The 27264-nt window shown below is 35.4% G+C and overlaps 2 protein-coding genes and 1 non-coding gene across 3 annotated transcripts; all 3 read left to right on the forward strand.

Moving 5' to 3' along the window:
* Positions 1-3862: 3862 nt before the first annotated feature.
* On the forward strand, positions 3863-4801 carry LOC101413493 (olfactory receptor 6C74-like). The gene has a single exon (XM_004459162.3). It carries the CDS (start codon positions 3863-3865, stop codon positions 4799-4801), a length of 939 nt encoding a protein of 312 aa, XP_004459219.1.
* A 1292-nt stretch (positions 4802-6093) lies between these two features.
* LOC111764316 (small nucleolar RNA SNORA38) lies at positions 6094-6224 on the forward strand. Its single transcript, XR_002796954.2, has one exon. It is a non-coding gene; the product is annotated as a small nucleolar RNA SNORA38 (small nucleolar RNA).
* Positions 6225-13735: 7511 nt separating this feature from the next.
* Positions 13736-14674, forward strand: LOC101413062 (olfactory receptor 6C74-like). The gene has a single exon (XM_004459161.2). It carries the CDS (start codon positions 13736-13738, stop codon positions 14672-14674), a length of 939 nt encoding a protein of 312 aa, XP_004459218.2.
* The last annotated feature ends 12590 nt before the right edge of the window (positions 14675-27264 follow it).

Here is a 27264-nt window from a genome sequence, read left to right on the forward strand (position 1 = left end):
TCTTTCTTAAGTGTACAGAAAGCATAAATTGGAATACAGTAATTACATGAAGAAAGGAATAGAGCATCCATGTGCTCTGTTCACCAGGATGATCAAAGAGTTAAATACTGAATTATAGGTTTGCACAAATAAGTCTGTATAAATGCCTTATTAAAGAAAGCTACTGGAATTTTACATGCATTTGGCAGCTTGTTTATGACTCCAAATGTAGTAAATAATAATCCTTCTAAAATTAGAGATAATTTTTCTCAGTAGACAGATTTTAACAAAACTTCTGTCATCTATTTCCCTTAAATACTTAAGCTTTTTACCACCATTTATAGAGTACTTTGGAGATAACTGAGAACAATTACAAATGGGATTCATAAGCAATTGATAAATTAAAAGTCTTTTAATTTATAACATTTACCAAATGTTAAGGATATCTAACAAAACTAATGATAATTTCATTTATTACCTGTGTGCTAATGATTTCATTAAATGACTTTTGTTGTTTTCTTTTAGAGTGATTTTTAGGGTGATAGCAGTAAGTGTGACTGTTGAAGTTAGACAAGACAATAGTTTGATATGATGGTATTCTGGTTAAGACATTTTATAATTATGCATTCTACCAATGTTTTATTGGTGACTTCTGTATAACAGGAAATTTTTATAATAAATTTCCTTACAATTACATGAATGTGCTGAACTACAGAAATCTGACGGGGATGTCTTTATTTCTTAGTCCATGACTCTGTTTTTAGTAGAGATGATTTGATAGCAGAGTTCTGATGATTAGTTCTAACCAAATCGTTCATGGGCTGTTCACTTGGCTTCTACTTCTGTGCTTCCTCTGCCTGGAAAATCTCGCCCCTTCCCTCATCTTCCTCTAGGCACCGTCCTAGAACCCAAATTCTCAGATATTGCCTCTTGTGAGTTCCCCTGGATAACACTGGATCGCCTGTCATTTGTCAATTAGCTTTGTTCTTTATAGATTTATTTTTGCATGTGTTCTGCTCTCCATTAATAATTTATATTTTACTTTGGAAATAATTCTGTTGGCATCTGTGATGCAAATGCAATGTCCTACAGTGTGGCCATTAATATAAATGGGCTTTATCACTTTGTTTTGACAATGAACACCACTAAGAAAGAATTTTTCCCTAGAGACATTGCTATATCTTTCTTTTAAAAAAGCTTAGAAACTGCACATCACAGGTGATGGCTGGTTTTGAATTTAAAATAATTTCTCTTTTTAAATTAAATTGTATTTTTAAAGAAAGTTTAGATCACATAAATGATACATTGAAAATATAGATGAATTCCCATATACCCCACAGTGTCCTCCTCCCACACTCTTCCGAAATTAACATCTTTCAATAGTGTGGTACATTTCTCACAATTGATGAACATATATTGAAGCACTGCTACTAACTACAGCCTGTAGTTTACATTATAGTTCACACTTTGCCTCACACAATTTTATAGGTTTTGACAAAATGAGTAATGGCCTGTATCTGTCATTGCAATGTCATTTAGAACAATTCCAATGTCTCCCAAATGCCCCAAGATACACCTATTCTTCTCTGTCCTTCCCTTCAGAACATCTGTTGGCCACTGCTTTTATATCATGTTACAAGTCCTTCCATTGCTAGAATAATAATGTCAACTTTTGTCCATAATTGCATTCCCCCCTTATGGTTTGTTCATTTCCAATATGGTGGATTTTAGGATGGTGAGGCCCACTCTGTTTCTGATTGAGAGGGGACTTAGATCCCATGGGTCTTTCTTGGCACCAACTTGCACATGCATTTGGAAAAGACCTTGCCTAAGAAGGTGAAGTAATAAATGTAAACGGGTTTTTATGGCTAAGAGATTTCAAATGAGTCTGGAGGTGATTCCAGAAGTTATGCTTATGCTGGTCTCAGCAGGATCTCATTGACTGCCACAGTAAACAGTGCCTCAAATCCTGGGACTCCAGATGGTTTAGAGACATCTAGATCCTATAGGGAGGGCAGACAATCCCAGGAATTTGGTGCCCTGTCAGTGAACCTTATTTTAGAATACATGTTCCCCAATGTATCAGAGTTAGAGTCATTTATTTATTTTTTTAAATTATTTATTTATTTTTTTAAAAATTACATTAAAAAAATATGAGGTCCCATTCAACCCCACCACCCCCGCCCCCCACTCCCCCCACAGCAACACTCTCTCCCATCATCATGACACATCCATTGCACCTGGTAAGTTCATCTCTGAGCATCACTGCACCCCATAGTCAATGGTCCACATCATAGCCCAGACTCTCTCACGTTCCATCCAGTAGGCCCTGGGGGGATCTACAATGTCCCGTAATTGTCTGTGAAGCACCATCCAGGACATTTAAATATGTTTTTGTTTCAAAGAAGAATGTCAGGTAATTTGGCCACTGACTGCTCATATAAAATTTGATAATATTAAGATAACAATTTCTGAAAATAGATTCCCTCATTTTGGCCCAGTATGTTCGCCAGCATACATTTTTGCTTTTCAGTTTAATCTCACGGTCTCATATAATATGAAAATTGAGAATATGCTTGTCATATATGCAGTGCTCAATAGATCCAGTTATTTGGTTTTGTTATGATTTCTGTAATTGCTCATTCACCTGTCAGCCTAGTATTCTTACTGTCTTATTGTCGTAGAGAAACAGAGAACACCTAGAATTTGCCTCAACATCAGTACTACCAATCATTGGGAGTTTATTAATCTGCCAGCTCTCTTATTTTTTTCTTTTAGATCTTGCTTATTTAAAAGTTTGTCATGTTTTCATTCTGTATATTAGAAAATGAACAAAGAAGTCTGTATTAAGCATATAAGTATATTCCATTTGAAATCTTTCCCATCATTATTTACTTACATGAATTTATAGTTTTATTTTTCCTAGAATTCACTCCCATAATAATACATCTCAGTGTAAAACTACCATTTTATTTAAGTTTCCATATTCCTTTAACTTTCCCTTCACATTATTTTTACCTCTTCATAATATTTCCTAAACTTGTTTTTATACTTATTTTGCCTATCCATTTATCCTTTCTGTCTTTATACTTGAACATGCCCATTCTCAAAATTTAAACAAGCAGAAAAGATTTTGCATCTTGCTCCCCATATCAGCATTACCACCTATTTATAATGAATGTGTTTTAGGGTAGCACCTGGTTTCTCTTATGAGTGAAAAAGAGATGTGGGATGAAAATCTTAAGAAGAACAGCAAATGGAATTGTTCTCCCTTTTAGGTTGGCATTTTTGAATCGTGACTTCATCAGCCATGAATAAAACCCATTGGACAAGAATCAGGGAAGTTGAGTTTGGATTCACGAACAAAATAGTAAAAGTTTCCATCATCTAGTTATTGGGAAATGTAGGGTTTGTATATTTGGATGTGTGTTTTATATGCTAGAAATAAACTGATGCACCTGTAATAATACATGTCATTTTGTTATTAGTTTACAACTTCTTTAAATTCAGAAGGAACTGCCTTATAATCCCACATTTGCTTATCTTACAGGCAGAAGTTCCATTTTCCAAGATCAATGGGCATTCTAATACAGTCATGTAAAATAATGAGCATGGCTACACTCAAGGACTATTTTCTTGTTAGGATATGCATACTACCATTTTAATATCAGTCCAGTTACTCTGGAAATGTGTAAGATTTTTGTTTGTGTAAACATCTGAAAAACATAAATGAGCACTGTATTATACTCTCTGAAATTTTGTTTTCCGAACTTTAGCTTAAATATTAGTTATCTCTGTTATCTTTCCATAGGAATCATCAAGAATTATTTTATTTTATTGATTGATTTTTTAAAAAAGACTTGGAAAAAGTCAGAAAACAGTCATGGGAAACCATACAAGAGTGACAATGTTTATCCTAGCAGGTTTGACTGATGACCCACAATTGAAAGTTGTGTCATTTACGTTCTTGCTTTTCACCTACCTGCTCAGCATCACTGGCAATCTAGTCATCATCACACTCACCCTGCTGGATGCTCACCTCAAGACCCCCATGTATTTTTTCCTTCGAAATTTTTCCTTCTTAGAAATCTCTTATACGAGTACATGCATCCCTAAATTGTTGGTTTGTATGGCAACTGGAGACAAAACCATTTCCTACAACTGTTGTGTAGCTCAAGTGTTTTTTGCCATCCTCCTTGGAGCATCTGAGTTTTACTTGCTGGCGGCCATGTCCTATGACCGCTATGTTGCCATCTGTAAGCCCCTGCACTACACAACCATCATGAACAGCAAAGTCTGCACACAGCTGGTCCTCAGCACCTGGCTTGCTGGGTTCTTTGTCATCTTTCCACCACTTCTCATGGGTATAAACCTAGACTTCTGCGCCTCCAACATTGTTGATCATTTCTATTGTACCACTACTCCCCTCCTGCAGATCTCCTGCACAGACACAAGGCTACTGGAGACGATGGGTTTTATCTCAGCTTTGGTGACACTCTTGGTCACCTTGGTACTGGTGATAATATCATATATCAACATTGCACTGACAATTTTAAAAATCCCTTCAACTCAACAGAGGAAAAAAGCCTTTTCCACCTGTTCTTCCCACATGATTGTCATCTCCATTTCTTACGGCAGCTGCATTGTCATGTATATTAGACCCTCAGTCAAAGAAAGAATGTCCTTTAACAAGGGAATTGCGGTGCTCAATACCTCAGTTGCCCCTCTCCTGAACCCTTTTATCTATACCCTGAGGAACCAACAAGTGAAGAAAGCCTTCATGAATATGGTACAAAAAATTGTCTCTTTTTCAAAAAAATGATAATACTGTTGAGACATGGGAGGGAAATGAAAAGTCTAGTCATCAATTAATACGTTCCAATGCCTATTACTACTTTTTGATATTTATTTGCTATTAGTCTAAGTCTCTTTTCATGCTCTTTTTCCACAAAAACCCTGCTAGAATGAAACCATATTTTCTCCTTTTTCATTAGAAACTTTTAAATTTTTAATTCTCTTCCTTTGAATAACTAAAATGAAGATAAATTTTTGAATATTTTATTTCATGTTTTAAGAATTCTAGTTAATTATGATTATAATATATTGTTTTTTACTATATTTAAAATATTTAATGTATAGTTCATTATATTATTACACTAATATAATAATTTGTGATCTGTCTCAACCTAATTAGAATTAACATTTTTATATGATAGTATTTTACTTCTATTAATTGTATATGTATATTATACAAAAAATAGCAATTATTATGTCCATGGAAGTCATTTCCTTCCTAGAATCACTATGGAAAGGGCAGGAAAATAATTTTACATTAGGGGAATCTTACAAATACAACTTCAACTTAATATCAACAGTGTAAGTACTACTGTTAGTATCTATCCTTGATATGAAGTGATAAAAGTGACAAATTATCTATGTGGTCTTCCTCCCAAACACAAAACCCCTGTTTAACCATGAGGAAAATGTCAGTCAAATCCCACTTCAGGGTCATTCTGTAAATAGGTAGTTAGTACTGCTCAAAACTGTCAAGCTACAAGAGCAAAGACTGAGAACCATGTGATATCCAAGAGCAACTTGAGGAAACAAGAGGACTAAATGTAATATAGTATCCTTAATGGAATTCACTAGGAGGTGGAAAGAGATATTACATAAACACTAAGGACATTTGAGTAAAGCATGGGCTTTAGGGAGGAACAATTTATTAATAATGGTTCATTACCTGTAACAAATATTTCATACAAATATCAGGTTAAGGATAGAGTACAATGGATGTGAGAAATATGTAAAAATTCTGTACTAACTTCAAAATTTTCTATAAATATAAAACTGTCTTAAAACAAACATTTAATTTGGAAATTATTAATATTGTCCAAGATTAGTTTTTAGAATCACTGATCATCTTTAATACAATTATCTCTTAAAGAACTCTAACTTGATTTTGAGTATATTTTGTAGAAACTTGCTAACTTTGAATTCTCTTTGGGAGATGGTTGCAATTAGGAGTTTTGTATTTATCATTGAGAGGGTATTTGTCACCTTATAGAACATTCAAAAATCAAGCATAAAATACGTTATTTAAGTAGTGTATCCATATCATGCTATAAAGGTGTGTCTGTGGCTACCTGTCCTTGCACTTGTAAGAATTGGAGGAAAAGAGTTGTAGATTTGGAGAAGTCTGTAGGCAGCTTGCTCTCTATAGGCTCCAGATCACTTTTCCCACAAGGAAAAAATAAAATAATATAAAATAAATAGTGTATCCAAAAGAGAAGGCATAACTCCCAACTAAATGGACATACTCTCTGAAGCAAAGGGCAGACATCTAAAGTAATTACATTATTCCCTTCAAAAAACATTTACTGAGATACATAGACATTGATGTACATTTCCTATAAGTAAATCCAAATATTAGAGGAAATAAGCTATTGTCTTCAGAAAAGAATTTTTTCATCTGTACATCACAATTTAGCAGGGAAACGTAAAAACAATTTCTCTGTGATGTCCAGAACATTTTAAAAAACGAAGTAAAATAGAAAAGAATTTATCACAAAGCCACATAATTCATAAAATATTTCTTTCAAATATTTCAAATTGTTCACAGAAAACTATAAAACATTCTGGACATGGAATGGAATGCAATGTTCATACTCATTGATATGAAGACACACTATTACAAAGATATCAGTTTTTCTTAAATTTATCTAGGGAGTTACAAAATCCCAACCCAAATCTTATAGGGCCTATTTTTCAAAATTTACATTTGATTCAAAATTAATCTACAAATATGTCAGCAGAGAAGAATCAAGTTATCCAAAACAAAAATAAAGCACTACCAGATTTTATAACTTATTTCAAAACACTATAAGAAAGGGCTAATTTGGAACAAAAGTAAGCCAATGGACAAATGAATAAAAAATATGTATGTATTCACATACATACATGCAAGTATATATGTCCATACATGTATTTTCTACTGCTTTCTCACAAAATGATACTACATTCCAATAAGGAAATTATTATCTTTGCATTAAGTATTAAAAAATACTGGGCTGTTTGGATATTCACAGAGAAAAGAAATCGATTTGGACCTCTTCACCAAACAAATTTTCCCAGAGGGACTGTTGACTAAATGTGAAGAGAAAAACATTAGAACTCGTGAATGAAACAGGATAATCTATTCATACTCTTTGATAAATAAATGTTTTAAACACAGCATAAAGGCACCAGCAAAAAATAGAAATGATAAGTTAGATATTCTTGAATTAAAAGACATGAGTAAGAGTAAAAATGAAAATCCATGAGATATAAATCTGCACATATAGACACTATACAGAGAGAACTGAAGCCGGTTTTTGGGGTGTGTGTTTGTGTGCACACGTGGGCACATGTGTGAAAATCCTTCGAACACTGATCAGATATGACCCTCCTTTTCCATGGTTTTCTTCCCCTGCTTACATAACCTACTTGCCCTTTGTCTGCATCTGTCACATTAGAACTCTGAGAACTTTTTATCATGGTCTGCCTGGGTGTGTTAGGGCTCTTCACTTCTTCAACTGTTTCTTACACAAAGCCACTTTTCTTTGCTCTAGTCTTCATATTTTCAATTCTGGATTCTTCATCAAATACTTCCAAGATATTCCCTCTCCATTCCCTAGTAACATTTGAATACCAACAATTGCCTCTACCTCTGAGGGGTATGCCCCAGATCAATAACAAACATTTGGCAGATGTGAACAGGGAACCTCTAATTAGCAAAGAAGCTTCCTCAGAGTAAGCTTTGATTATTCCCTCTTTCCCAGGGACAGGGGAAAGAACAGCTACCAGGAAGAGTTTTTAATGACCCCACTTTAGAGCCTGTATTCTGTATCTAGCTCCTTCCCTTTAGAGAGGTACGTGTTACACAGAGAAAGAGAGGTCAAGGCAAGAAAAGGTCAGTGTTATCTTGAGAGTGAAGAAGTATGAGGGTTTTCTTAACATGGCCCTAGAGCTACTGGTAATGTCTAAAATTGAACATGGCAGCTACTTAGAACCATATGCACATTTACGTTCTGATCTAAAAGTTTCTCTTAAGCTGGTGCTTCACTGCCCAAACTACTTCATGGTAAAGGCTCTAGTCTATCTTCATAACCTTGTTTAACTGTACTCAATCCACAATAACTAAACTCTGTCCACTCAATCAAGAAGCCAAGATCCTGACAAGCAGGTCCCGGTTATATAAACATAAGGAAAGAGAACAAGAGACTAACCACAAGAATGAATTATGTGTTTCCTGAAGGAATAAATAGATGTTAGTTCTGCCAACATAATTCCATTCACTTATTCCATCTAATATTTTAAGCACCAAATAGATGTGAGATGAATAGGACAGCATTTGATAAAACTGCAAGTGGATAAAAATAGGTCCAAAGATTTCCTTTATTTCTCTAGGTAGTAGTAATTACTTATTTTTTTAGAATCATTTTTATTTCTTTTTCTGTGTATAGTTTCTTCACTGCCTTTGAGTTTTGTTTACTTATTAACATATATACAAACTAAAATTTCTGTTTTAACTACATATAGATAAATATAATAGCATAGATAATTTTAATCTAAAATTTATGAAGAAATTGCACAAATCAAAAAGAAGACAAGCAATTCAATAGAAAAAAATTGACAGGAATTTCTAAAAGATGTATGTTCAAATATTCAAAGAAAATGCAATTGAACAAAATAATTTCTCATTAGAGAACTGCAGTGTGATAATGCTACTAACTCATAGGCATAAAATGTTTAAAATTGAACTATCAAAGGCACAAAACAAAACAAAACCAGAGAATACCAAGTGTTAACAAACCTTAAAAGAAATTTTCTTATAAACCATTAGTGAGTGAATATTTTTTCAAAAATTTTGTAAACATATAATTTAAACATCATATTGCTTGGCAAATCTACATTGGCAAGATCATTCATTCTTGCATTATTTGCAGTTAGAACAAAGTAAAACATTTGCTCACCTGTTTATTAATATTAAATATAGAAATGATTGTTATATTCAAACTGAAATAGACTAAATATAAAAATATAAACTACTGACTTAAGCAAGGCTAAATCTCACAAAATGTTTTCATATGCTAAGGAAACACATACTATATTTCGTTTAATTTCATTTCTTAAATGTTCAAAAACTGCCAAACTAAACTGAGACAAAAGTATAAAATAGTGCTTCCATTTGTTTGGAGGTATTTACTTCTATGCTGGTAATATTCTGTTTTTTTCATGTGAATTATTGTGAATGAGAGTAATTGCCTCATGAAAAATCATTTATTTAAATATCCATTTATGAACAGTACTGTTTGCATGGTGTAATTTAATACAAATCTGATTTTTAAAAGCTGTACTTGAATAATGCTCGTCCTGGACAAGGTGAAATAAAAAAGGGACTGACTGAGGACCTTGTTACTCAGCAGGGATTCCTTATATGTTTTCCCTTCTGTTAATATATATATATACACCAATCAGAGTACTAGGGTAATCAATGACCGGGCATGCCATGTGAGCAGGCAAAACATAGCCTTAATAAATATGGTAGTCTTTAAACTTTAAAAGATGGAGATGAGAACATGGGGGGTGGGTGGCTCAGCCTAGCAGGACAAATCTTTTTAAGCCTACTTGCCTGTTCGCAAGGCAAGCACCATGAATAATATTGCCACCTGCTCCCTCATCCCAATAGGCACTGCAGCAGCAGAGTTGTCAGCCAGCCCCTGTCCTGGACCACCACTCCCTGTGATAACATGGTGGACTGTTCTGCTGTGAGCCTGTAGGAGAAAATTTAACTTCCATCATCTCAGAAGTAATGAAGATGCACCTTTCCCACATGGAGCAGAACTGTGACAACCACACCTCTAGAGTAAAGAGGAGCTGCCCTTGTCCTGTGTAGCTGTGAGCAGAGTACTGAGTTTTGTTGCTGCCATGAAGGAGCAAGGTTTGCTCCCGCCTCTCCCAGGCAGTACTGAGGAGGCTGTGAAATTGAGTTTGGATAATATATACACGAGGCAGACAAAAATATCACTGCAGAGGATTTATAGATTAATATGCCACAAGTGAAACAATTATTGAGAATGGGGTAGGGAAGACATCCTGGGTTGTGGGTTGTATGTGAGTGTGTGTATGCACATTAACTAGAGTAGTCTAAAAATTGGGACAGATTGGATTAACTGCACAGCACTACCAAACACAAGGAACTGAATTGGGAACCCTCAAGTTTTCCAGGCAGAAGGGAGGCTATGTTGGAGGAATTGTTAACTTATTCTTTGATTGTTGTATAGTTTAACAATCTAATGTGGGTGGTCACCAGAAATTGTAAGAAGTTCTTTTCATGTGACCTGATTCACCATTGTTTTGTACTTTACTTCTTGTGTGAAGACCAGGTATTGGTTTTCCTCTCTCTTTAAACTCTCCGACTTCCACAATAAGAAAAGATTTGCTGCCAAATCATTATCCTTGTATTTAAGATTTCATATCATACATATGTGGGAGGACAAACATGTATTAGTTCAATCTATACTGAATTCTCTGGGGACAAAATTAAAAGGAGTAATTTTACATACACATTATTTATAAATTATTTTATGCCTATAGAGAACATTTGTATGGCAAACAAATTAATGATCCGTGGAGAAATGCTATTCTTGGATCACAGATCCCTCAGGTAGTTCCTCATAATCTTGTGTTATTTTCCTACAGGATACAGAGAGCATAACTAGTCCATGGGATCAAGAGTTGATTAATTTTTATAGGCACTATGTGCCATATGAAAATCTTCAATATGTAATAAGTAAATTATAGGGGAAATTTTAATACAGTAACCTAAAAATCCACAAAACATTATCAAGACAGCCATTTAAGCAATCATAAATTGTGGGATAGAGTGTGGTCCTTTCAGAGAGAATGTAATATCAGTGGGCTCTCTTTAATGTGATGACAAAAGAGTTGAGCACTGAACTGCTGATCATTTGCCTGCTGAAATGTGTATATGGGTTCTCAAAGAAAGACATTTGAGATTCTAAATGCATGAGGCAGGCACAGTTATGGCTAAATATGATGAAAACAATATGTATTTCTACACTGAAAGATGATATTTTCTGTTAGGTTTCTTTTTGTTTTGTTTTGTTTCTTTGTTTTTTTTAGGGGAACATTAATAATTTGCATTCCAAAAGCTGGATTTAGAATCTCATCTGTTGCACAAAATGCTGCATTTTATTCAAATATCTCTCAGGTTACATGACCTTGATACATTATATTTGTACCGGAAAATGTTGTAAGAGTTGTTAGGTATTTTTTAATCCATTTTGGTCCTATTTTGACCATTAAACATTAACCAGTTTTTCCAAACTTTTGAATTTTGATTTTGGAAAACTGGTGAAGAATGAAAAATTGAACAGAATGGTTATTTAGCGTTGAAAACTGTTTACATTTAAAATATACCCGCTATTTAAAATACCTAATATAATTAAACATCATTGCATTTATAGGCAAGAGATCTAATGGTTTCATAATAAGACTTTTGTTTTCTTTTACAGTGTGTGTTGGGGGATTGATGGTGTATAAAACTGTTGAAGTTAGGCAAAGTAATCAGTTGACATGATAAAATTCTGATTTAGGTGATTTATATATATTCATTTCTTTAATTGTTTTCTTTCAGATTATTTGGGTAAGTGAGAAAAATTTTTTATTGAATTGCTTCGTAACAACTTGAATGTGCAAGGAATGTTAGCAAAAATGTCATTTATTTCCACCTGTTATGTTTGTATTATTGATGCACATGATTGTGATAGCTGATTTCTAATCATTGCTTCCTCTGCTAGGAAGACTCTGTCACATCTTATAATGCACCTCTTCTTCCTGTGAACTCCTCTAGGTAATACCGGACATACTTTTATTTCAATTATACATTTATTTTGTGTTTCTACAAGCATTTTAAATAATAATGCATGTTTTAGAGGTTGGAAATTGTTCTTATAATATTCTTGAGACAGAAAAATATTGTTTTATATTGGGCCCATAAAGGAGTTAATTATTTTTGTGTTTTTTATGATAAAGATACTAAGGAATGAAATTTTCATGAGATTTGTCATTTATGATTTTTCAAATGCTCTATAATTTGGTCTATAATTGTACAACATTTTGTAATATTAAGAGACCTTTACTGAAGAAACAGTCTTTTAAATCTCAATCCATGATCTTTCACTTTAATGTTTGTGCAAACCTGAAAAATTTTTGTTCCTCTGTCTCGCTGATTCCCATCTACTATATGCTGGATGTCAAGAATAGTGACCTATTATAAATACCTCTTTAATTTCCTGTAGTTGAACATTTGAATACCCTTATTATGGTAGGGATATATGGGCTTTCTAAATTTGGCTCAGTGATTCATTATGAATTTAAAATAAACCAAATATTTCTCTTCTTGTCTCTAGTCCATGTTGATTTCCAAATACTCCATGTTTTCAATCTATCTTTCAAATGAAGGGCACAAAGGTAATTTTGAAGCCGATGGAGGAATTTTCCATGTTAAAAATTCTCTCATCATAATTTTTTAATTACTAATTTACATCATTTTAATCTTCTGTTAATTTGCTCCTCAAATTCACTCTCTTCAACCGTCCTCTTTCCTCTAAGCTACAAAGAGCATAGTCTTATCTTTCTCTTCTCTTTGTATTGCCCATCTCAAAGAATCCCCTAACCTCATATTTATATATTTATATTTGCTTCTAAATCCTTTTACCTTGCTTTTGCCTTTACTTAGCTGTATTCATTTTCAGAGCCATAGCCTGCAGAGGAAATCTGAAGTTTCTTGTTATCCACATCAACATTATCAAACTGTTCCTGATGATTTTATAGTGGGACATGAGGTGGAAAGAGAGGAGAGTGACAACTTATATGAGCAAATGACATCATTGCCCATGTGTCATATTCATTTATGTGAATTCAGATATCATTAGCCAATTAAAGCAAATGAGAAAGGAATCAGGCATTTAAGTTTGATTAGTAGAGTAAAATGGTGAAGGTGTACTATCCTGTTACTGACCTCGGCTGGTGTGCATTTGTATATATATATGTACATGTGTTTCTCTGCATGTGTGCATGTGTTAAGTGCACAATATGACTAACTATGTTTATGATGGATATAATTTTAGTCTCCCATATGCAAAATTTAATTGATCAAGACATGGCCTGACATCCCAACTCTTGCATATTTTCAAGAGAGAAAAGCCTTTTTCTTAGTTTTACAGGACCTCCTAATTTATTCACATAAAAACAAGCAACAGTGATACTCTTATATGGTTTATTCTTTGGTGGAAATGCAAATTAAATTTTAATTCTCTTTCCAGGTACTCTGGAAATTGAATCTAATTTTTTTCTTACTGGCCTAATACTGTAGATTTAAATGAGTATTCTATTGTATCTCAGTTCTTAACCAGGGATCCATGAGTTTGTACTGCAATTCAAAAAGCTATTATTTTGTGGGGACATGTTGATGAGGGTGTGATATATTTATTAAAAAATACATACTAGAATGGGGACTTAATAAGTTGTCTGAGGTTTTCACCTGACTGGAAAAGGGTCCATGGAACAAATAAAGATAATAACCACTGCTGTGCAGCTAAACAATTCTTGGCAAAATGTAGTTTTATAGGGATCATCAAGTATTTTATTTTTAATTTTACTATTTAGGCTTGATAGAAGTCATAAGACAGTAATGGGAAACCACACAGGAGTGACAGTGTTTATCCTAGCAGGTTTGACTGATGACCCAAAATTGAAGGTTGTGTTATTTATCTTCCTGCTGATCACCTACTTGCTCAGCATCACTGGCAATCTAATCATCATCACACTCACCCTGCTGGATGCTCATCTCAAGACCCCCATGTATTTTTTCCTTCGGAATTTTTCCTTCTTAGAAATCTCTTATACTACTACCTGCATTCCTAACTTGCTGGTTAGCATGGCAACTGGAGACAAAACCATTTCCTACAACTGTTGCATCACTCAACTGTTTTTTGCCTTCCTCCTTGGAGCATCTCAGTTTTACCTGCTGGCAGCCATGTCCTATGACCGCTATGTTGCCATCTGTAAGCCCCTGCACTACACAACCATCATGAACAGCAAAGTCTGCACACAGCTGGTCCTCAGTTGTTGGCTTGCTGGGTTCCTCTCCATCTTTCCACCACTTGCCTTGGGTCTAAAACTTGAATTCTGTGACTCCAACATTGTTGATCATTTCTATTGTAGCTCTACTCCCCTCCTGCAGATCTCCTGCTCAGAAACTCAATTCATTGAGACAATGACTTTCATGTCAGCTTTGGTAATACTCGTGGTCACACTGGTAATGGTGATAATATCATACACCTACATTGCACTGACGATTCTAAAATTCCCTTCAGCTCATCAGAGGAAAAAGGCATTTTCCACCTGTTCTTCCCACATGATTGTCATCTCCCTCTCTTATGGCAGCTGCATCTTCATTTATGTTAAACCCTCAGTCCAACAAAGAATTTCTTTTTCCAAAGGAATTGCAGTGCTCCATACCTCAGCTGCCCCACTTTTGAACCCTTTCATCTACACCCTGAGGAACCAACAAGTGAAAATAGCTTTCATGCATATGATACATAAAATTATCTCTTTGCAAAAGAAATGAGTGTACTGATGCATTCTATTAAGAATATGAACAAAGCAGTCTCAATTAATATCAATTTATTAATTTTTGCCTTCCAGTACATAGCTTCTATCTTTTTCTTTTGCCAATCTTTGATATTCATCTTTATCTCTTTGCAAGCTTTATTTTTCATAGGTCTTTGTCCCAAAGAAGATAATTTTCACTTTCATCTCCTTAAATATTCCTTTTCTGATCTCCCTTCCTTCTTTAGATATCTGGAGGAAAGGATGCTAAATTTTTCATTTGTCTCATTTGTCTTTAGATATTCGAGTTAATCAAGAATAAAAATATTATATTACTTACATTATATATAATGTATCACACCAAGCAAAGTTTATTATTCTACCCCATACTTAAGCTATTACTTGCAATCAGTAACCACATATTTAGATTTTTTTTTGGGGGGGGGGGAGAAAAACTGTTCCCTTCAGGAGCCTCCATTAATTTGCACAATTTATATGTTTTGCTTTTTTTATTCTTTTTTTCCTCTTTTAGAAACTAATCTTTAAAATATATCTTTGTCTTGCCTCCAAGTGACTCAATCATATTTCATTTAAAGAAATTTTTTAAAAATCTAGCAGGTGTTATCTTTCAGTTTTAATACTCAACTTTGGAGGTGTTTGTTTATTTCAAAAAATTGTGAATGGTGTGTCAAAATGCAGTTTCCTGAAACTAGTTATTTTGTTTGTATCAGAGAGTTATTTATATTAGCAACTATTTGAAATAGTTGATAGACAATTTATCTTACTTGCTTATTTAAAAATTAATGAACAGATCCAATACATAATTGACATTTCCATACCAGAAAAATTCCCTCCAAATAATTTGGGATAGTTCTGCAACTTATTTGAAATGGCTTGGGACATGATTGATTTATGAATTGTATGCTTCTTACCGTATTTATTCTAGTCAGTAATTATTTGGATCTGATATATATGTCCTCTATTAGTGAAATAAAAACTGTAAAAGAATCAAATTCAGTTCTTAAGGAAAGATTTTCTAATGGTATGCCACAATCCATTCAGAGCCATGTGTAATGATTTTCTTTGACATAACCAGAATTTTTTAAATGAGGTTAAACAAAAAGATTTTCAAATACAACGATAGCACATCATGAAATTTGTGTTATAGAATTGTGGGTGTAATAGGCCATGATATTGTTGCCTATTTCTCCTTTTTTGTTTTTAACTATGTGTCTTGATTTTAAAAAAGAAATACCTTTGATAAATACTGTCTAAAGCAGGTGAACAAAAACATAGCCAGGGAAGAATATAAACAGAAAAAAAATGATTGGACAATTGTACAGGTTTCTGCAGAATATGAACAATGAAGTTCTTAAAAATATTTGGATTTATAATATGAATGTAAGATGAAATCGTTATTTAAATAGTCGATTATTTTTTCCTTTGATCATTTTTTTTCCATTTTGAGGAAATAGACTTAATAGTCCTAGAATAAAATCTAAATTTAGAAATTTTAAGAGTAAAAAAAATACGTATATAACATTTTGAGAAAATGAATAAAATTAAAACAATGACCTTTATTAATATTGTGAGTACAATTGATTCTGTTATGTGCCTATCAGAATGTGTTTGCTTAGCATATCGTGCCAGGAATTTATCATGGAGCTATTCTGAACAATCATTGCAATCATTAAGGATCTAACGTATCTAAGCTAAGACTTGCACATATCCATTTCTTCCCACTCCAAGGCAGAAGTAATGTTTAATCATATGTTCTCTCTGGTAATTCTATTGTTCTATGACACATTATCTCACATTTACACCCACCGGAATCATCAATATTGATCTCTCAGTTCTAATTCACCAGTTAGTTTACTCCTGCTGGTTTAGTTTTATTTTTTAAATTGGATATTTCACAAGTGACAAGATTTCTTAAATATGTGAACAAATTTATTCTCGAGGAAATTCTACCGAAAACACTCAAATATTTTATACTGAAATATTTTCTAATTTTTTGCCCTTTGCATTAGAATGGACAACAAATACAATATTGAAATGAGACTTATATTTTGTTGAATACCCATTGGATTCTGGACACTGCTAAGTATTATAGAAATCACTTAATTCTTGAAACAACAGTACTAAATTTGTAGTTAGCATTATGCATGGAATCAAAAGAGGGCTCAGGAAGTTAGATATTTCAAATGACAAAGAGCTAAAACGAATAGACAAATTTAAACTCAGGAAACTTAGTTTTCTGAAGTCTAAAGGAGACCATAATATTTTTTAAGCATCATCTTAAGCCTAGACTCCATTCATTCCTGAATTGCATTGCAAAAGACATTTTTCCCTTCCTTCCTTTCTTCTTTCTTTTCTTCCTTCCTTCCTACCTTTTCATTCCTTCTGTCCTTCATTCCTTCTTTCCATCCTCCCATCCTTTTCCATACAAAGCACACTAGTTAAAAACTGATGACAAGAATACTGTTTTATAACTTTATGCACCCATTCATATATGAAGCTTCCATTCTACAATCTTTTGCTTCTTCATTCCTTCTTACAAGTTTAATAAAATTCTTCTTAACCCTGTAAGTACCCAATTTAAATGTCACCTGTCTTAATAACATTATCTGTCTTCTCAAAAAATTAGTCACTCTACTTTCTGTTCAACATAACTTATTATTACTATCAATGTTTAAAAACCCCATGGCATCTATCATTCAAAGATCATTCCTACTTCCCAGTTGACTTGCCCTTCAAATTTGTTGTTTTGAACTAGTTTTTAAAAATATGTTGTAATAGGTATGTACGTCTTCATTGACTTATGGTTACATCTATACTTTCTCTATCCAGGTTGCTCTTCCAAAATTTAAATAATATACCTACAATTGAAAGTCCCCTATTTTTTATTCAAAAGTGATAAGTTGAAACTTCCATGTCCTATCTCAGGAAACACATCCCCAGTTTTTTTTTGTCAATTACACAGTAACATAAAATCTCTTCTCCTCTAAATAAATATTGTTGCTTCTAATTTTTTGAAAGTACAACATCAATATTTTAACTAAACAGAATATAATTAGAGGTTTAAACATATTGGCATTTTCCTTTGATTAGAGTCTCTAAAATATATAGATCATTTTTCTATTAGAGTAAGTTCCAGCCTGACATCCAGTCCTTATTGTGAACATTTCAAAATGCCTTGTAGCAGTTTGATATAATTGATGAATTCCAAAAATAAATATTGGATTATGTTCATAATCTGATCTGTACCTGGGCATGATTGAGTCATCATTAGGGAGTGGAATCCCCACCCAGTCCCCACCCCTTGGTGGGTGGAGACTCACAGATAAAAGGCATGACAAAAGACAGAGTTAGAGCTTTTGATGTGAGGGTTTCTGGTGTTGAAGGTTGATGCTGAAGCCTTAAGCTGGAGCCCCAGGAAGTAAGCCCACAGAGGAAAGAGAAGCCAGGCCTAGGAAGAGAGGAACTCTGAGTCCAGGAAGCAGCAAGCCCTGGGAAGAAAGGAACCTTCAAGCCAGAGTAAAGCAAGCCCCAGGAACACAGGAACCCAGGAAGCCTGAACCCACGCAAACATCAGCAGCCATCTTGCTCCAAATAGACTTTGGTGAGGGAAATAACTTATGCTTTATGGCCTGGTATCTGTAAGCTCCTGCCCCAAATAAATACACTTTATAAAAACCAACCAATTTCTGGTATTTTGCATCAGCACCCTTTTGGCTGACTAATACATGCATCTTCCTAAATTTTAGGTTTATATGCAATTCTTACTAATCATTTTCTCCAAATATGTCATAATAACTATATTCAGATATTAATATAAATTTCTACTCATTTGTAATCTTCCATCATAATTTTTAATTTTTAGTTAGATCTGCCCTCTTTTCTTATTTTAATTGCTTTTTGTTCTAATTATTTTTTAAAAGATTTATTTATTTCTCTCCCCATTCCTCCCCTCCCGCCCCACCCCAGTTTTCTGCTCTCTGTGCCTTTTTGCTGTGTGTCTTTGTCTGCTTCTGTTGTTGTCAGTGGCATGGGAATCTGTGTTTCTTTTTGTTGTGTCATCTTGTTGTGTCAGCTCTTTGTGTGTGTGGCGCCATTCCTGGGCAGGCTGCACTTTCATTCACGCTGGGCAGCTCTCCTTACAGGGTGCACTCCTTGCATGTGGGGCTCCCCTACACAGGGGACACCCCTGTGTGGCATGGCACTCTTTGTGCGCATCATCGCTGCACGTAGGCCAGCTCCATACGGGTCAAGGAGGCCCGGGGTTTGAACCGCGGACCTCCCATGTGGTACATGGACACTCTAACCACTGGGCCAAGTCCACTTCCCTGTTCTAATTATTTTTATATCTCCTTCATGACATGTTTACCAAAAGCTGAATTGGATTTCCCATTTTGATCAAAATACTCAAAATATTCTATTCCTAAGAAATATGCTTCCCAGCATGTTTTTCAATCTGAAAGTAAAAATCATCAACCATTGCCTATAGAGTTCTATTGTTACATTTTAATTGCATGTTACTCTATCATCCCTTATTTAATGTTCTGTAATTCACTCTAGTATGTATGAATTTGAGTTGTCGAAGAAAATGACTGATCACTAGATGCAATTAACTTTGGGGACCAAGAGCCTCTTCCCCAAGTCTTCAGCACGTAGCTGCCTGCCTGACCTAGACATAAGTTAAAGGTTAACAATACTCTCCACAGTGCCAAATGCATGAGCTTATCTGCCCTGCATGTAGTGTATAGATGTTTCTAGAGCACTCAGGATCCCCACTGTTTGAGGTACTGCATAATGGGGCACTCAATGAAATTCTGCTGAGATGTGCATAAGTGTAACCTCCCAAATCATTTTGAAATCTATAAGCAATACAAACTCATAATTGATCCCCCAACATACTTTGAAATCTCTAAACCATAAAACTCATTCAAGTTTAATATTTCCCCCATTTGGTCAAGGTCTTTTTCTGCATGCATTGCTAGTTGGCACATGGTAATAATCCCTCCATGCCAGTGAGGCTCGTTCTTGGGAGTCATCTCCCATGCCAGGGAAAGGCAGTGTCTTTATATGCTGAGTTGGCTTAGAGAGAGGTAACATTTAAGCAACAAGGGTGCTCTCAGAGGGTAACTCTTAAGCAAAATATAATACTAGACTGCCTATCAATTTCACAAGTAAAAGTACAGCCATCAGTATCAATGGTCTGGTGTAATGGTGTGTCTTCCTTCACTAGGCACTGCCCTTATACTTGGGGGATCCTTGCTGTTCTATAAGAGAATGTAGCAGGACTCCCCAGGATGAGAATTCAATATGCTTTTGGTTATTTTACAGGTCTCCACCCACTGAGACAAAGTGCCATGAATACATGATCATATTCATATGCCTTAAAGGCATTTACCAGGTGCAACCCTGCTCACACATCCTCCCGTTACCAACACCATGTACCATTGATCTTCTCCTGCCAAAGCTGTGTTTGCTTATGATCTAAAATCTCTCCAAAAATGAAGGCACCAAAATAAACAATAAATTTAATAAGAAATTCCATTTACAATAGCAATTGAAAGAATCAAATACTTAGGAATAATCCTAACTAAACATGGAATGAACTTGCTTGTAGAAAACTACACAACATTGTTGAAGGCAACAAAAAATGAGCTAAAGAGATGGGAAAATATTCCATGTTCATGAATTTGAGAACTAAATATCATTAAGATGTCTTTCATATGCAAACTTATTTACAGATTTAATGCAATCCCGATAAAAATTACAACAAAAATTTTTACTGAATTGAAAAAGCGCATTAAGAAATAGATTTGGAAAGACATCTTGAATAGCCAAAGACACATTGAAAAGACAACTGAAATTGGAAGAATCACACTACCTGACTTTAAAACATGTTGCAAAGCTACAGTTGTCAAAGTTGCATGGTATGGCACAAGGATAAACATGTTGACCAATATAACAGAACTGAGGTTTCCATGTACAGTCAAATGATATTTGACAAGGCCACCAAGCCCCCTCAACTCAGAGAGAATGGCCTCTTCAACAAACGGTACTTGGAGAACTGGATATCCATATCCAAAAGACTGAGAGAGGATCATCATCTCATGCCCTAAACAAGAATTAACTGAAGATGGATCAGAGATCTATATATGAGCCAAGAGCATGAAGCTCCTAGATGATAGTGTAAAGAAGCATCTACTTGATCTTATAATAGATATTGGTTTAACAAATTTAAACCCAAAGCATGAGCAATGAAAGAAAAATAGATAAAGCAGACCTCCTCAAAATAAAAATATTTGTGCTTCAAAGGAGTTTGACATGAAAGAGTAAAGGGAGCCTAGTCAATGGGAGAAAATATTTGATAACCATCTATGTGATAAGGGCCTTCTATCTAGCATATATAAAGAAATCCTACATCTCAAAAGTAAAAAGTGAAGCAACCTGTTAACAAAAATGGACAAGAGTTTTGACATGACATTTCTCCAAAGAAGAATTACAAATGGCTAAAAAACAAGAAAAGATGCTCAGCATCACAAGCTATTATAGGAATGCAAATCAAAACTACAATGCCATATCCTCCACCTATTAGAGCGGCTGCTATTGAAAAAGGAGAGAACTCTTTTAATAGTGATGGAGAGGATAGAGAGGAAAAGGAACACTTATCTACTGCTGGTGGGAATGTAGAATGCTGCAGCCATTGTGGAAGACAATTTGGGGTTCTTCAGGAAGCTAACAATAGACTTGTCATATGATCCAGCAATCCCACTGCTGGTTATATACTCAGAAGAATTGAAAGCAAGGACAGGAACAGATATATGTGCACCAATGATTATAATGGCGTTATTCACTATAACTGGAAGCAGGAAGCAACACAACTGACCATCAAGAGATGAACGGGTAAGCAAACTTTTATTAGATTTTTCCCTAAGTACTTGGCTAAGCTACAAGAAATGGACTTGGAGAGCTAGCTGGATTAGTTAGGCCAGTAATTTATTAAGGAATGTTGAGATGAGAAACGGGAGAAAATAGCATATCATGGGTCCCAAGTAGAGAGGAAGTAGCTGAAGAGTGATAAAGAGGGCTTATTTATAGACTACAATTCCCCATTATAGATTATAAATCCCTAGATTTCCTTATGTATTGATCTAGGCAGGGGGCAAAGAAGGCCAGAATATGGAGCAGAATGCAAGACCGGGGTAGGGTGGGAAGAATGCAAGAGCAGTGCCAGCTCGGCCTTTGTGTTTGCCTTTTGAACCATTAATTATTCCACTCCTTTGCTAATGACAAGGTAAAGCTTCATGCTATTTTGATTGATTATCCCATCTATCAGTCCCCCAGGAGGGCATAATGATAAAGTCCCTGGAAAATACCTGGGGTTTCTCTTTGCTTCCAGATGAAATCTCATTCCAAATGAGATTCTTGCAAGTTCTTCAGCAGCCATCTTGGAGATACCGATGTCCACATGTTTAATGGTGGCAGTTTTCCTGCCAGGTTGCAGATCCATCTCTTGAGTCTCTAGCCAGCTTCATTTCCCCCTCAGAGAGTTTACACCTTTATTCTTAAAGGGGTGCTGAAGGATGATGGTCATTCTCCTGTAATTACTTTCTCCTAGTTTGGGACAGTATGCCCTACCTGAAAAGGTGTAAGACCCTCTGTCTGTTCTACTGTGTTTGGAGGCATCCTGGATGAAGTTGGATGAAATCCCATATGGTTAACAAGATCTTGATTCTGGAAGAAATAAGTTTAATTAGAATTTTGACGATATATGGACCCACAAAGGATACTAGACTACAAAATTAGAAAAGGCCAGGTTCCTACAAAGTCCATGTCCTTCTGAAATAGAAGGGAAATAGCATTCTTCGTTGAGTTATTCTATGTTGTTGCTTAACTCTAGGAAGAGATTGTAGAAGATAATGGGGTTTGGTATAAATTGCCAATCCCTGTTCCTACAGTGGAGGAGAAGAATGAGAAGAAGCATTGCCCTTTAAGTTAAACTACAGGAGATGAAAGCAGACAACACTTCTTTAGGGTTTCTGGTTTACTCTACCCCTAAACAATAGGCATTTGGACTAGAGTTAGAGGGAACACTTGGCTTTGACCCAGACACTACTTAGTTTTGTCTCTTGAGGAAGTATTTTAGGTTGTCCAATGACTGGCACTCTTACATTCCATCACATGCTTCTGGTAAACTGGCACTTCACTCAGGATAAGCGCACCCAGCTGGCAATTCCTTTAACTGTAATAGCTGTGGAAGTGATCAGAACTACAGAACAAGAATCTTCCCATTTTGGCCCTAATTGAGATGAGGCTTGTTTTCTTGCCAAGATTTTCTCAGAACCTGGTTTCCAGGTCCTGGGTGAGGAAAGGCTTTCCATAGACCATTTCAAAGGGGCTAAGCTGAAGTGGGTCTTAGCCACCTTATTTACTATTTCTCTTCTGGTGGGAAAATGCTTAGCCCTGGCAGAATGTCATGTGGGTTTACCAGCCCTCCTCAGGATAAGAGTGGGACAGGCTCTGGAATAAGGGCTAGGAGGTAGGTTAAGAATGCCTTTCACCTGGAGTGGGGTGAAGACTGAGAGTGTGCCCCCAAGTTAATTTGGTGGCTTTTTAAATTAAATGTGCTGTTGTCCCCTCTGCTCTAAGGCAAGGTGGCCATTTTTTCTAATAGGCATATTCATTAACTCCTCTTTTACACTGTTTTAACTGGAATTCAGGGTTCCATACAGAGGCTACTCTTGACTGTACTGGCCACATAGACCAGCAGTAAGCAAAATTCCTGATTCCTGAGTGGACACTCCTATGGGGAATTGGCTGGTAGGATAGAGACCATGCCTATTATTATAGGAAGAATGAAGTGCTTTTTAGTTGGCTGACCTGGTGTTCCAGAGTCCAAGTCTGACTAAAATGTTTACCACTCCAAATAATTTGGAGCTGGTGCTCTGGTCTCAGCATCCTGAGAATTTAATCCAGAGCCCTGTCGACAGGTGTTCCATGGCTGACCTAGGTCTTGGGAGATGTCTGTAAACTCTGAAATTCAAACCAAAGCACCTAAGATGAATTGGTGGGAGACATTGTGGGTGAAACCAAAATGCTGGAGATAAGTCTCAGGGGAAGTTTGTCTACCCTCTGAATGGAATGGCCCAGGAAATTGGGGCCATTCATAGTTTACTGCTCTGGTTCTGGGCACCCCTCCATTCTAGGAACTGAGACTGACTACACTGTTACCCAAACAGAAACTCCTGAAATAAATCTCAGGAGATGTACAGCACTCTCTGAATTGAAGAGCTGAAGGCTTCAAGTCTTGCCAGACATTCACAGTTACTTCTCTAGTTCCCACCACCCCAGAAATTACAGAGCCCCTGCTGCTGGGCATTTCCAGGGCCATTCTGGTCTTGGGAGACAGACCAAATAGATCAGAAAGCTTCCAAGCTGAATATTCCTCCTTCTTGGAAAAGGAGCAGAAAAAAACTTCTTCTTCCTATTCTTACAGAGGTCTTAAAAGCCAGCCTAGTTTTATGAATTTACTGTCTTGGTAATTTCCCAGTTAAACCAGCTATCAAAAGGCTATTAAGTGATTAGAGATGAATTGTTCTAGCTAACAGAACTTGGATCCCTGAGGCAATAACTTCTTTACTAGCAAAGTCATTTTCAGTTTTACAGTTTTTAAGACATTCAAAGCATTTTAACACAAACCTGTACTAAGAAATTCAGTAGTAGAAAGTAAAACATGGGTAAAGGTTAATTATGAAGGAAGCATGGGTCCGTGACCACCCAGGAAACGGAACTCCCATGCCATCCATCTTTTGGCCCTGCCCACTGCCACTTGGTGGCAGCACAGAAATGCTCTCCATCATTTCTGTGCTGCCACTAAGTGGAAAGGGCAGGAGAAGGCAACGGCAGCCAGACTGGAGAGCAAAGCCACCAGCTGCTAAAAGGGCTTGAAAAAGCAGTTTCACAGTACCTATAGCTAGGCCAGGCACAATGATACATTAGCAAAATAATTTTTTAAAACCGTAACTTCCAAAATAGCAGCTTTTTAAAAACCTTAATAGTAAATTAGCATAGATCATGATAGATTAAGATGGTATTGTTACTGGATTTTTTCTATCTTCTTGATTAAGCTGCAAGAAATGAATTTCAAAAGCAAGGCATATTGATTAGGCCAGTAATTTATTAAGGTAGGGAGGGCAGAGAAATGGGAGAAAATAACAGATCATGGATCCCAGAGAGAGGAAGGGGCTGAAGAGTGATAAAGAAGGCTGATTTACAGACTACAGTTCCACATTATAGATTATAAATCCCCAGGTTTACTTGCATATTGATCCAGGTATGGGTGAAGAAGGCCAGAGTATATATAGGGAGTTTTTGCTTTTGCACTTACTTTTTAAACCATTCATTATTCTGCCCCTTTGCTAATGACATGGGTGGAGTCCCAGCTGTTTGCTGTTTTGATTGATTACCCTACCCATCAATCCCCTAGGAGGACCCAAAGATAAGGTCCTTGGGGAAAATATAGGGCTTCTCCTGTCTTCTGGAGAAAATCTCATTCCAAATGGTATTTCATGCAGAGGGTCTTCCAGCAGCCATCTTGGGGGTACTGAAAGACACATATTAATGGCAGAGGTTTTTCTGTCAGATTTCAGATCTATCTATTAATTCCCTATTTACCCTGCTTCAGCATCTGACAGGTTTTTCTACTATTAATTTACTTTTCTTTTTAATATTAACTCCTATATTTCTATTTTATAGTGATCTCCAGGAATTAGTCATTTGTATTCTAATTTTTCAGTATAAGCAATGCTTTTTATAAATTTACCACAACCATCCATAACCCATAGTGCAGTTACTTCATCTCAAGACAAATTTCACCTTTAAATAAGCTTACTGAATTACAGTCAGTGACAACCAAAATTTATTTGCACTAACCTTTCTACAACTTTCCATATTCATTTAAATCTTATGCTACATATTTCTATCCTGATTTTATGAAAATCAGCCATCTTATGTTAGGACAAAAGATCCATATAAACCTAGGGAAATTACATCCAAGAAGAATAAAATCAAAATAATGATAGTCTATGTAAGAAATTATTCGTATTTCTTTTCTTCCAAACGTTAAAACTTCTTTATTTCATAATACTTTAAAATTCTGAACCTCAAAAACATACTATCAGTTTCCAGAGACTATATGATAATTGTTCTGTTTTCATTAAAATTTAGAAAAATGTTTTCACAGCTTTCAAGGACAATACTTACTGAAAGGTTGGCCATTGGGTTTTTAAATACTTTAATCTCAAGGCAGTAAAATTTAATTTGGGTATTAAAGACTAGGCACAGCAAGGCTTATCTTTAATATCACCTTTGTCCCTTTCATTTTTAATTTTTAAGCCTAGTAGTCAGAATTCTAAGCTAAACACACATCTCCATATTTTTCCACACCCATTCAACCTCCATGGTTTCCTACTTGAATTCAGTCAAGGTTAGCAGAAGACCCTGTGGATATGATAGGCTATAGAAAGATTATGGAAAAATTCAGGATGAGATTTTTTTGTTTTTTTCTTTAAATAATTTGCTTAGTCAGATTTTATATGACATTTTAAGCAGTTTGACTTTTCTAATTTGAGCTCCAAAATATTTCTTTACTCATATTAGCACTTATTTAATTTTCAGTAATTTGAATAGAGCTCTTTTAAGATTTTTCATTTGTTAATTTGATATAACATCTGGAGATATGAAAATATATACCAAACAAGCAGATGGCTCAAATAGAGTTAGGCATACCAAAAGAAATATAAAATTCACTAATTTGACTCATGACTCAGTCATTTGATGTAACTGTCTTCAAGCTCACCATCATTTAACATCTCTGATTTTTCCTTCTTTTAAGATCTCTGGGATCAGTGTTGCCTGTTAATTAAATTATTTTCTGCCTGTAACAAGATCTTTCAGATCTGAGTCAGTGAACTATTATGTATAGAGGAGTCTCAAGTGGAAAATGGATTTTCATCCTCCTTTTGGGCAATTTCCTGAGTTTTGCTTAAATTGTTTTGCTTAGGGATCTCATTTCTAAGCCCCAAAATTATACATGCTCTGTAATGATGCAGTTTTGTTTGTTCCCCTGTTCATGCAGGCTCCAATTAGGACCAGTTATAAGAATTACCTGACTTCCAGGAACATGAATGGGATTGTCTGGATGTTCTTGGGCAGAAAATCAGCATGCTCTTGAGCCTTTTCTAGTCCAGCATTTTTTTCCTCTGAAATTAAAAGAATATTCAGTAAAGACTGAATATTTGCTCAATTTGGATTACAAGTTGCAAAAATAAACTCAAAAGGATTATCCATCTTTCTGGGGTCCTCTCTGTAACCAGGGATTTGATTATTTCCAACTATATAGACCCAAGGTTGATAAAAATAGTCATAAAAATAGTACATAAAAATAGTCCCTAGGTTGTCCCTGGTTATCTATTCTTGCAGGTATATGCCCATGAGGGAACTGGCCCTGACTTTGTCCTATTGAGTAGAGGCACCCAGCCTAAAAGATACACCACTCCAGATGTGAGGTAGAGATTTTGAATGACAGTTGAAAACTAC

The sequence above is a fragment of the Dasypus novemcinctus genome, chromosome 12 (genome assembly GCF_030445035.2).
Source record: "Dasypus novemcinctus isolate mDasNov1 chromosome 12, mDasNov1.1.hap2, whole genome shotgun sequence".
Lineage (NCBI taxonomy): Eukaryota > Metazoa > Chordata > Mammalia > Cingulata > Dasypodidae > Dasypus > Dasypus novemcinctus.

What these genes read in the sequence shown, in the direction of transcription:
- LOC101413493 (XM_004459162.3), top strand. Translation starts at nt 3,863, where the DNA reads ATGGGAAACCATACAAGAGTGACAATGTTTATCCTAGCAGGTTTGACT.
- LOC101413062 (XM_004459161.2), top strand. Translation starts at nt 13,736, where the DNA reads ATGGGAAACCACACAGGAGTGACAGTGTTTATCCTAGCAGGTTTGACT.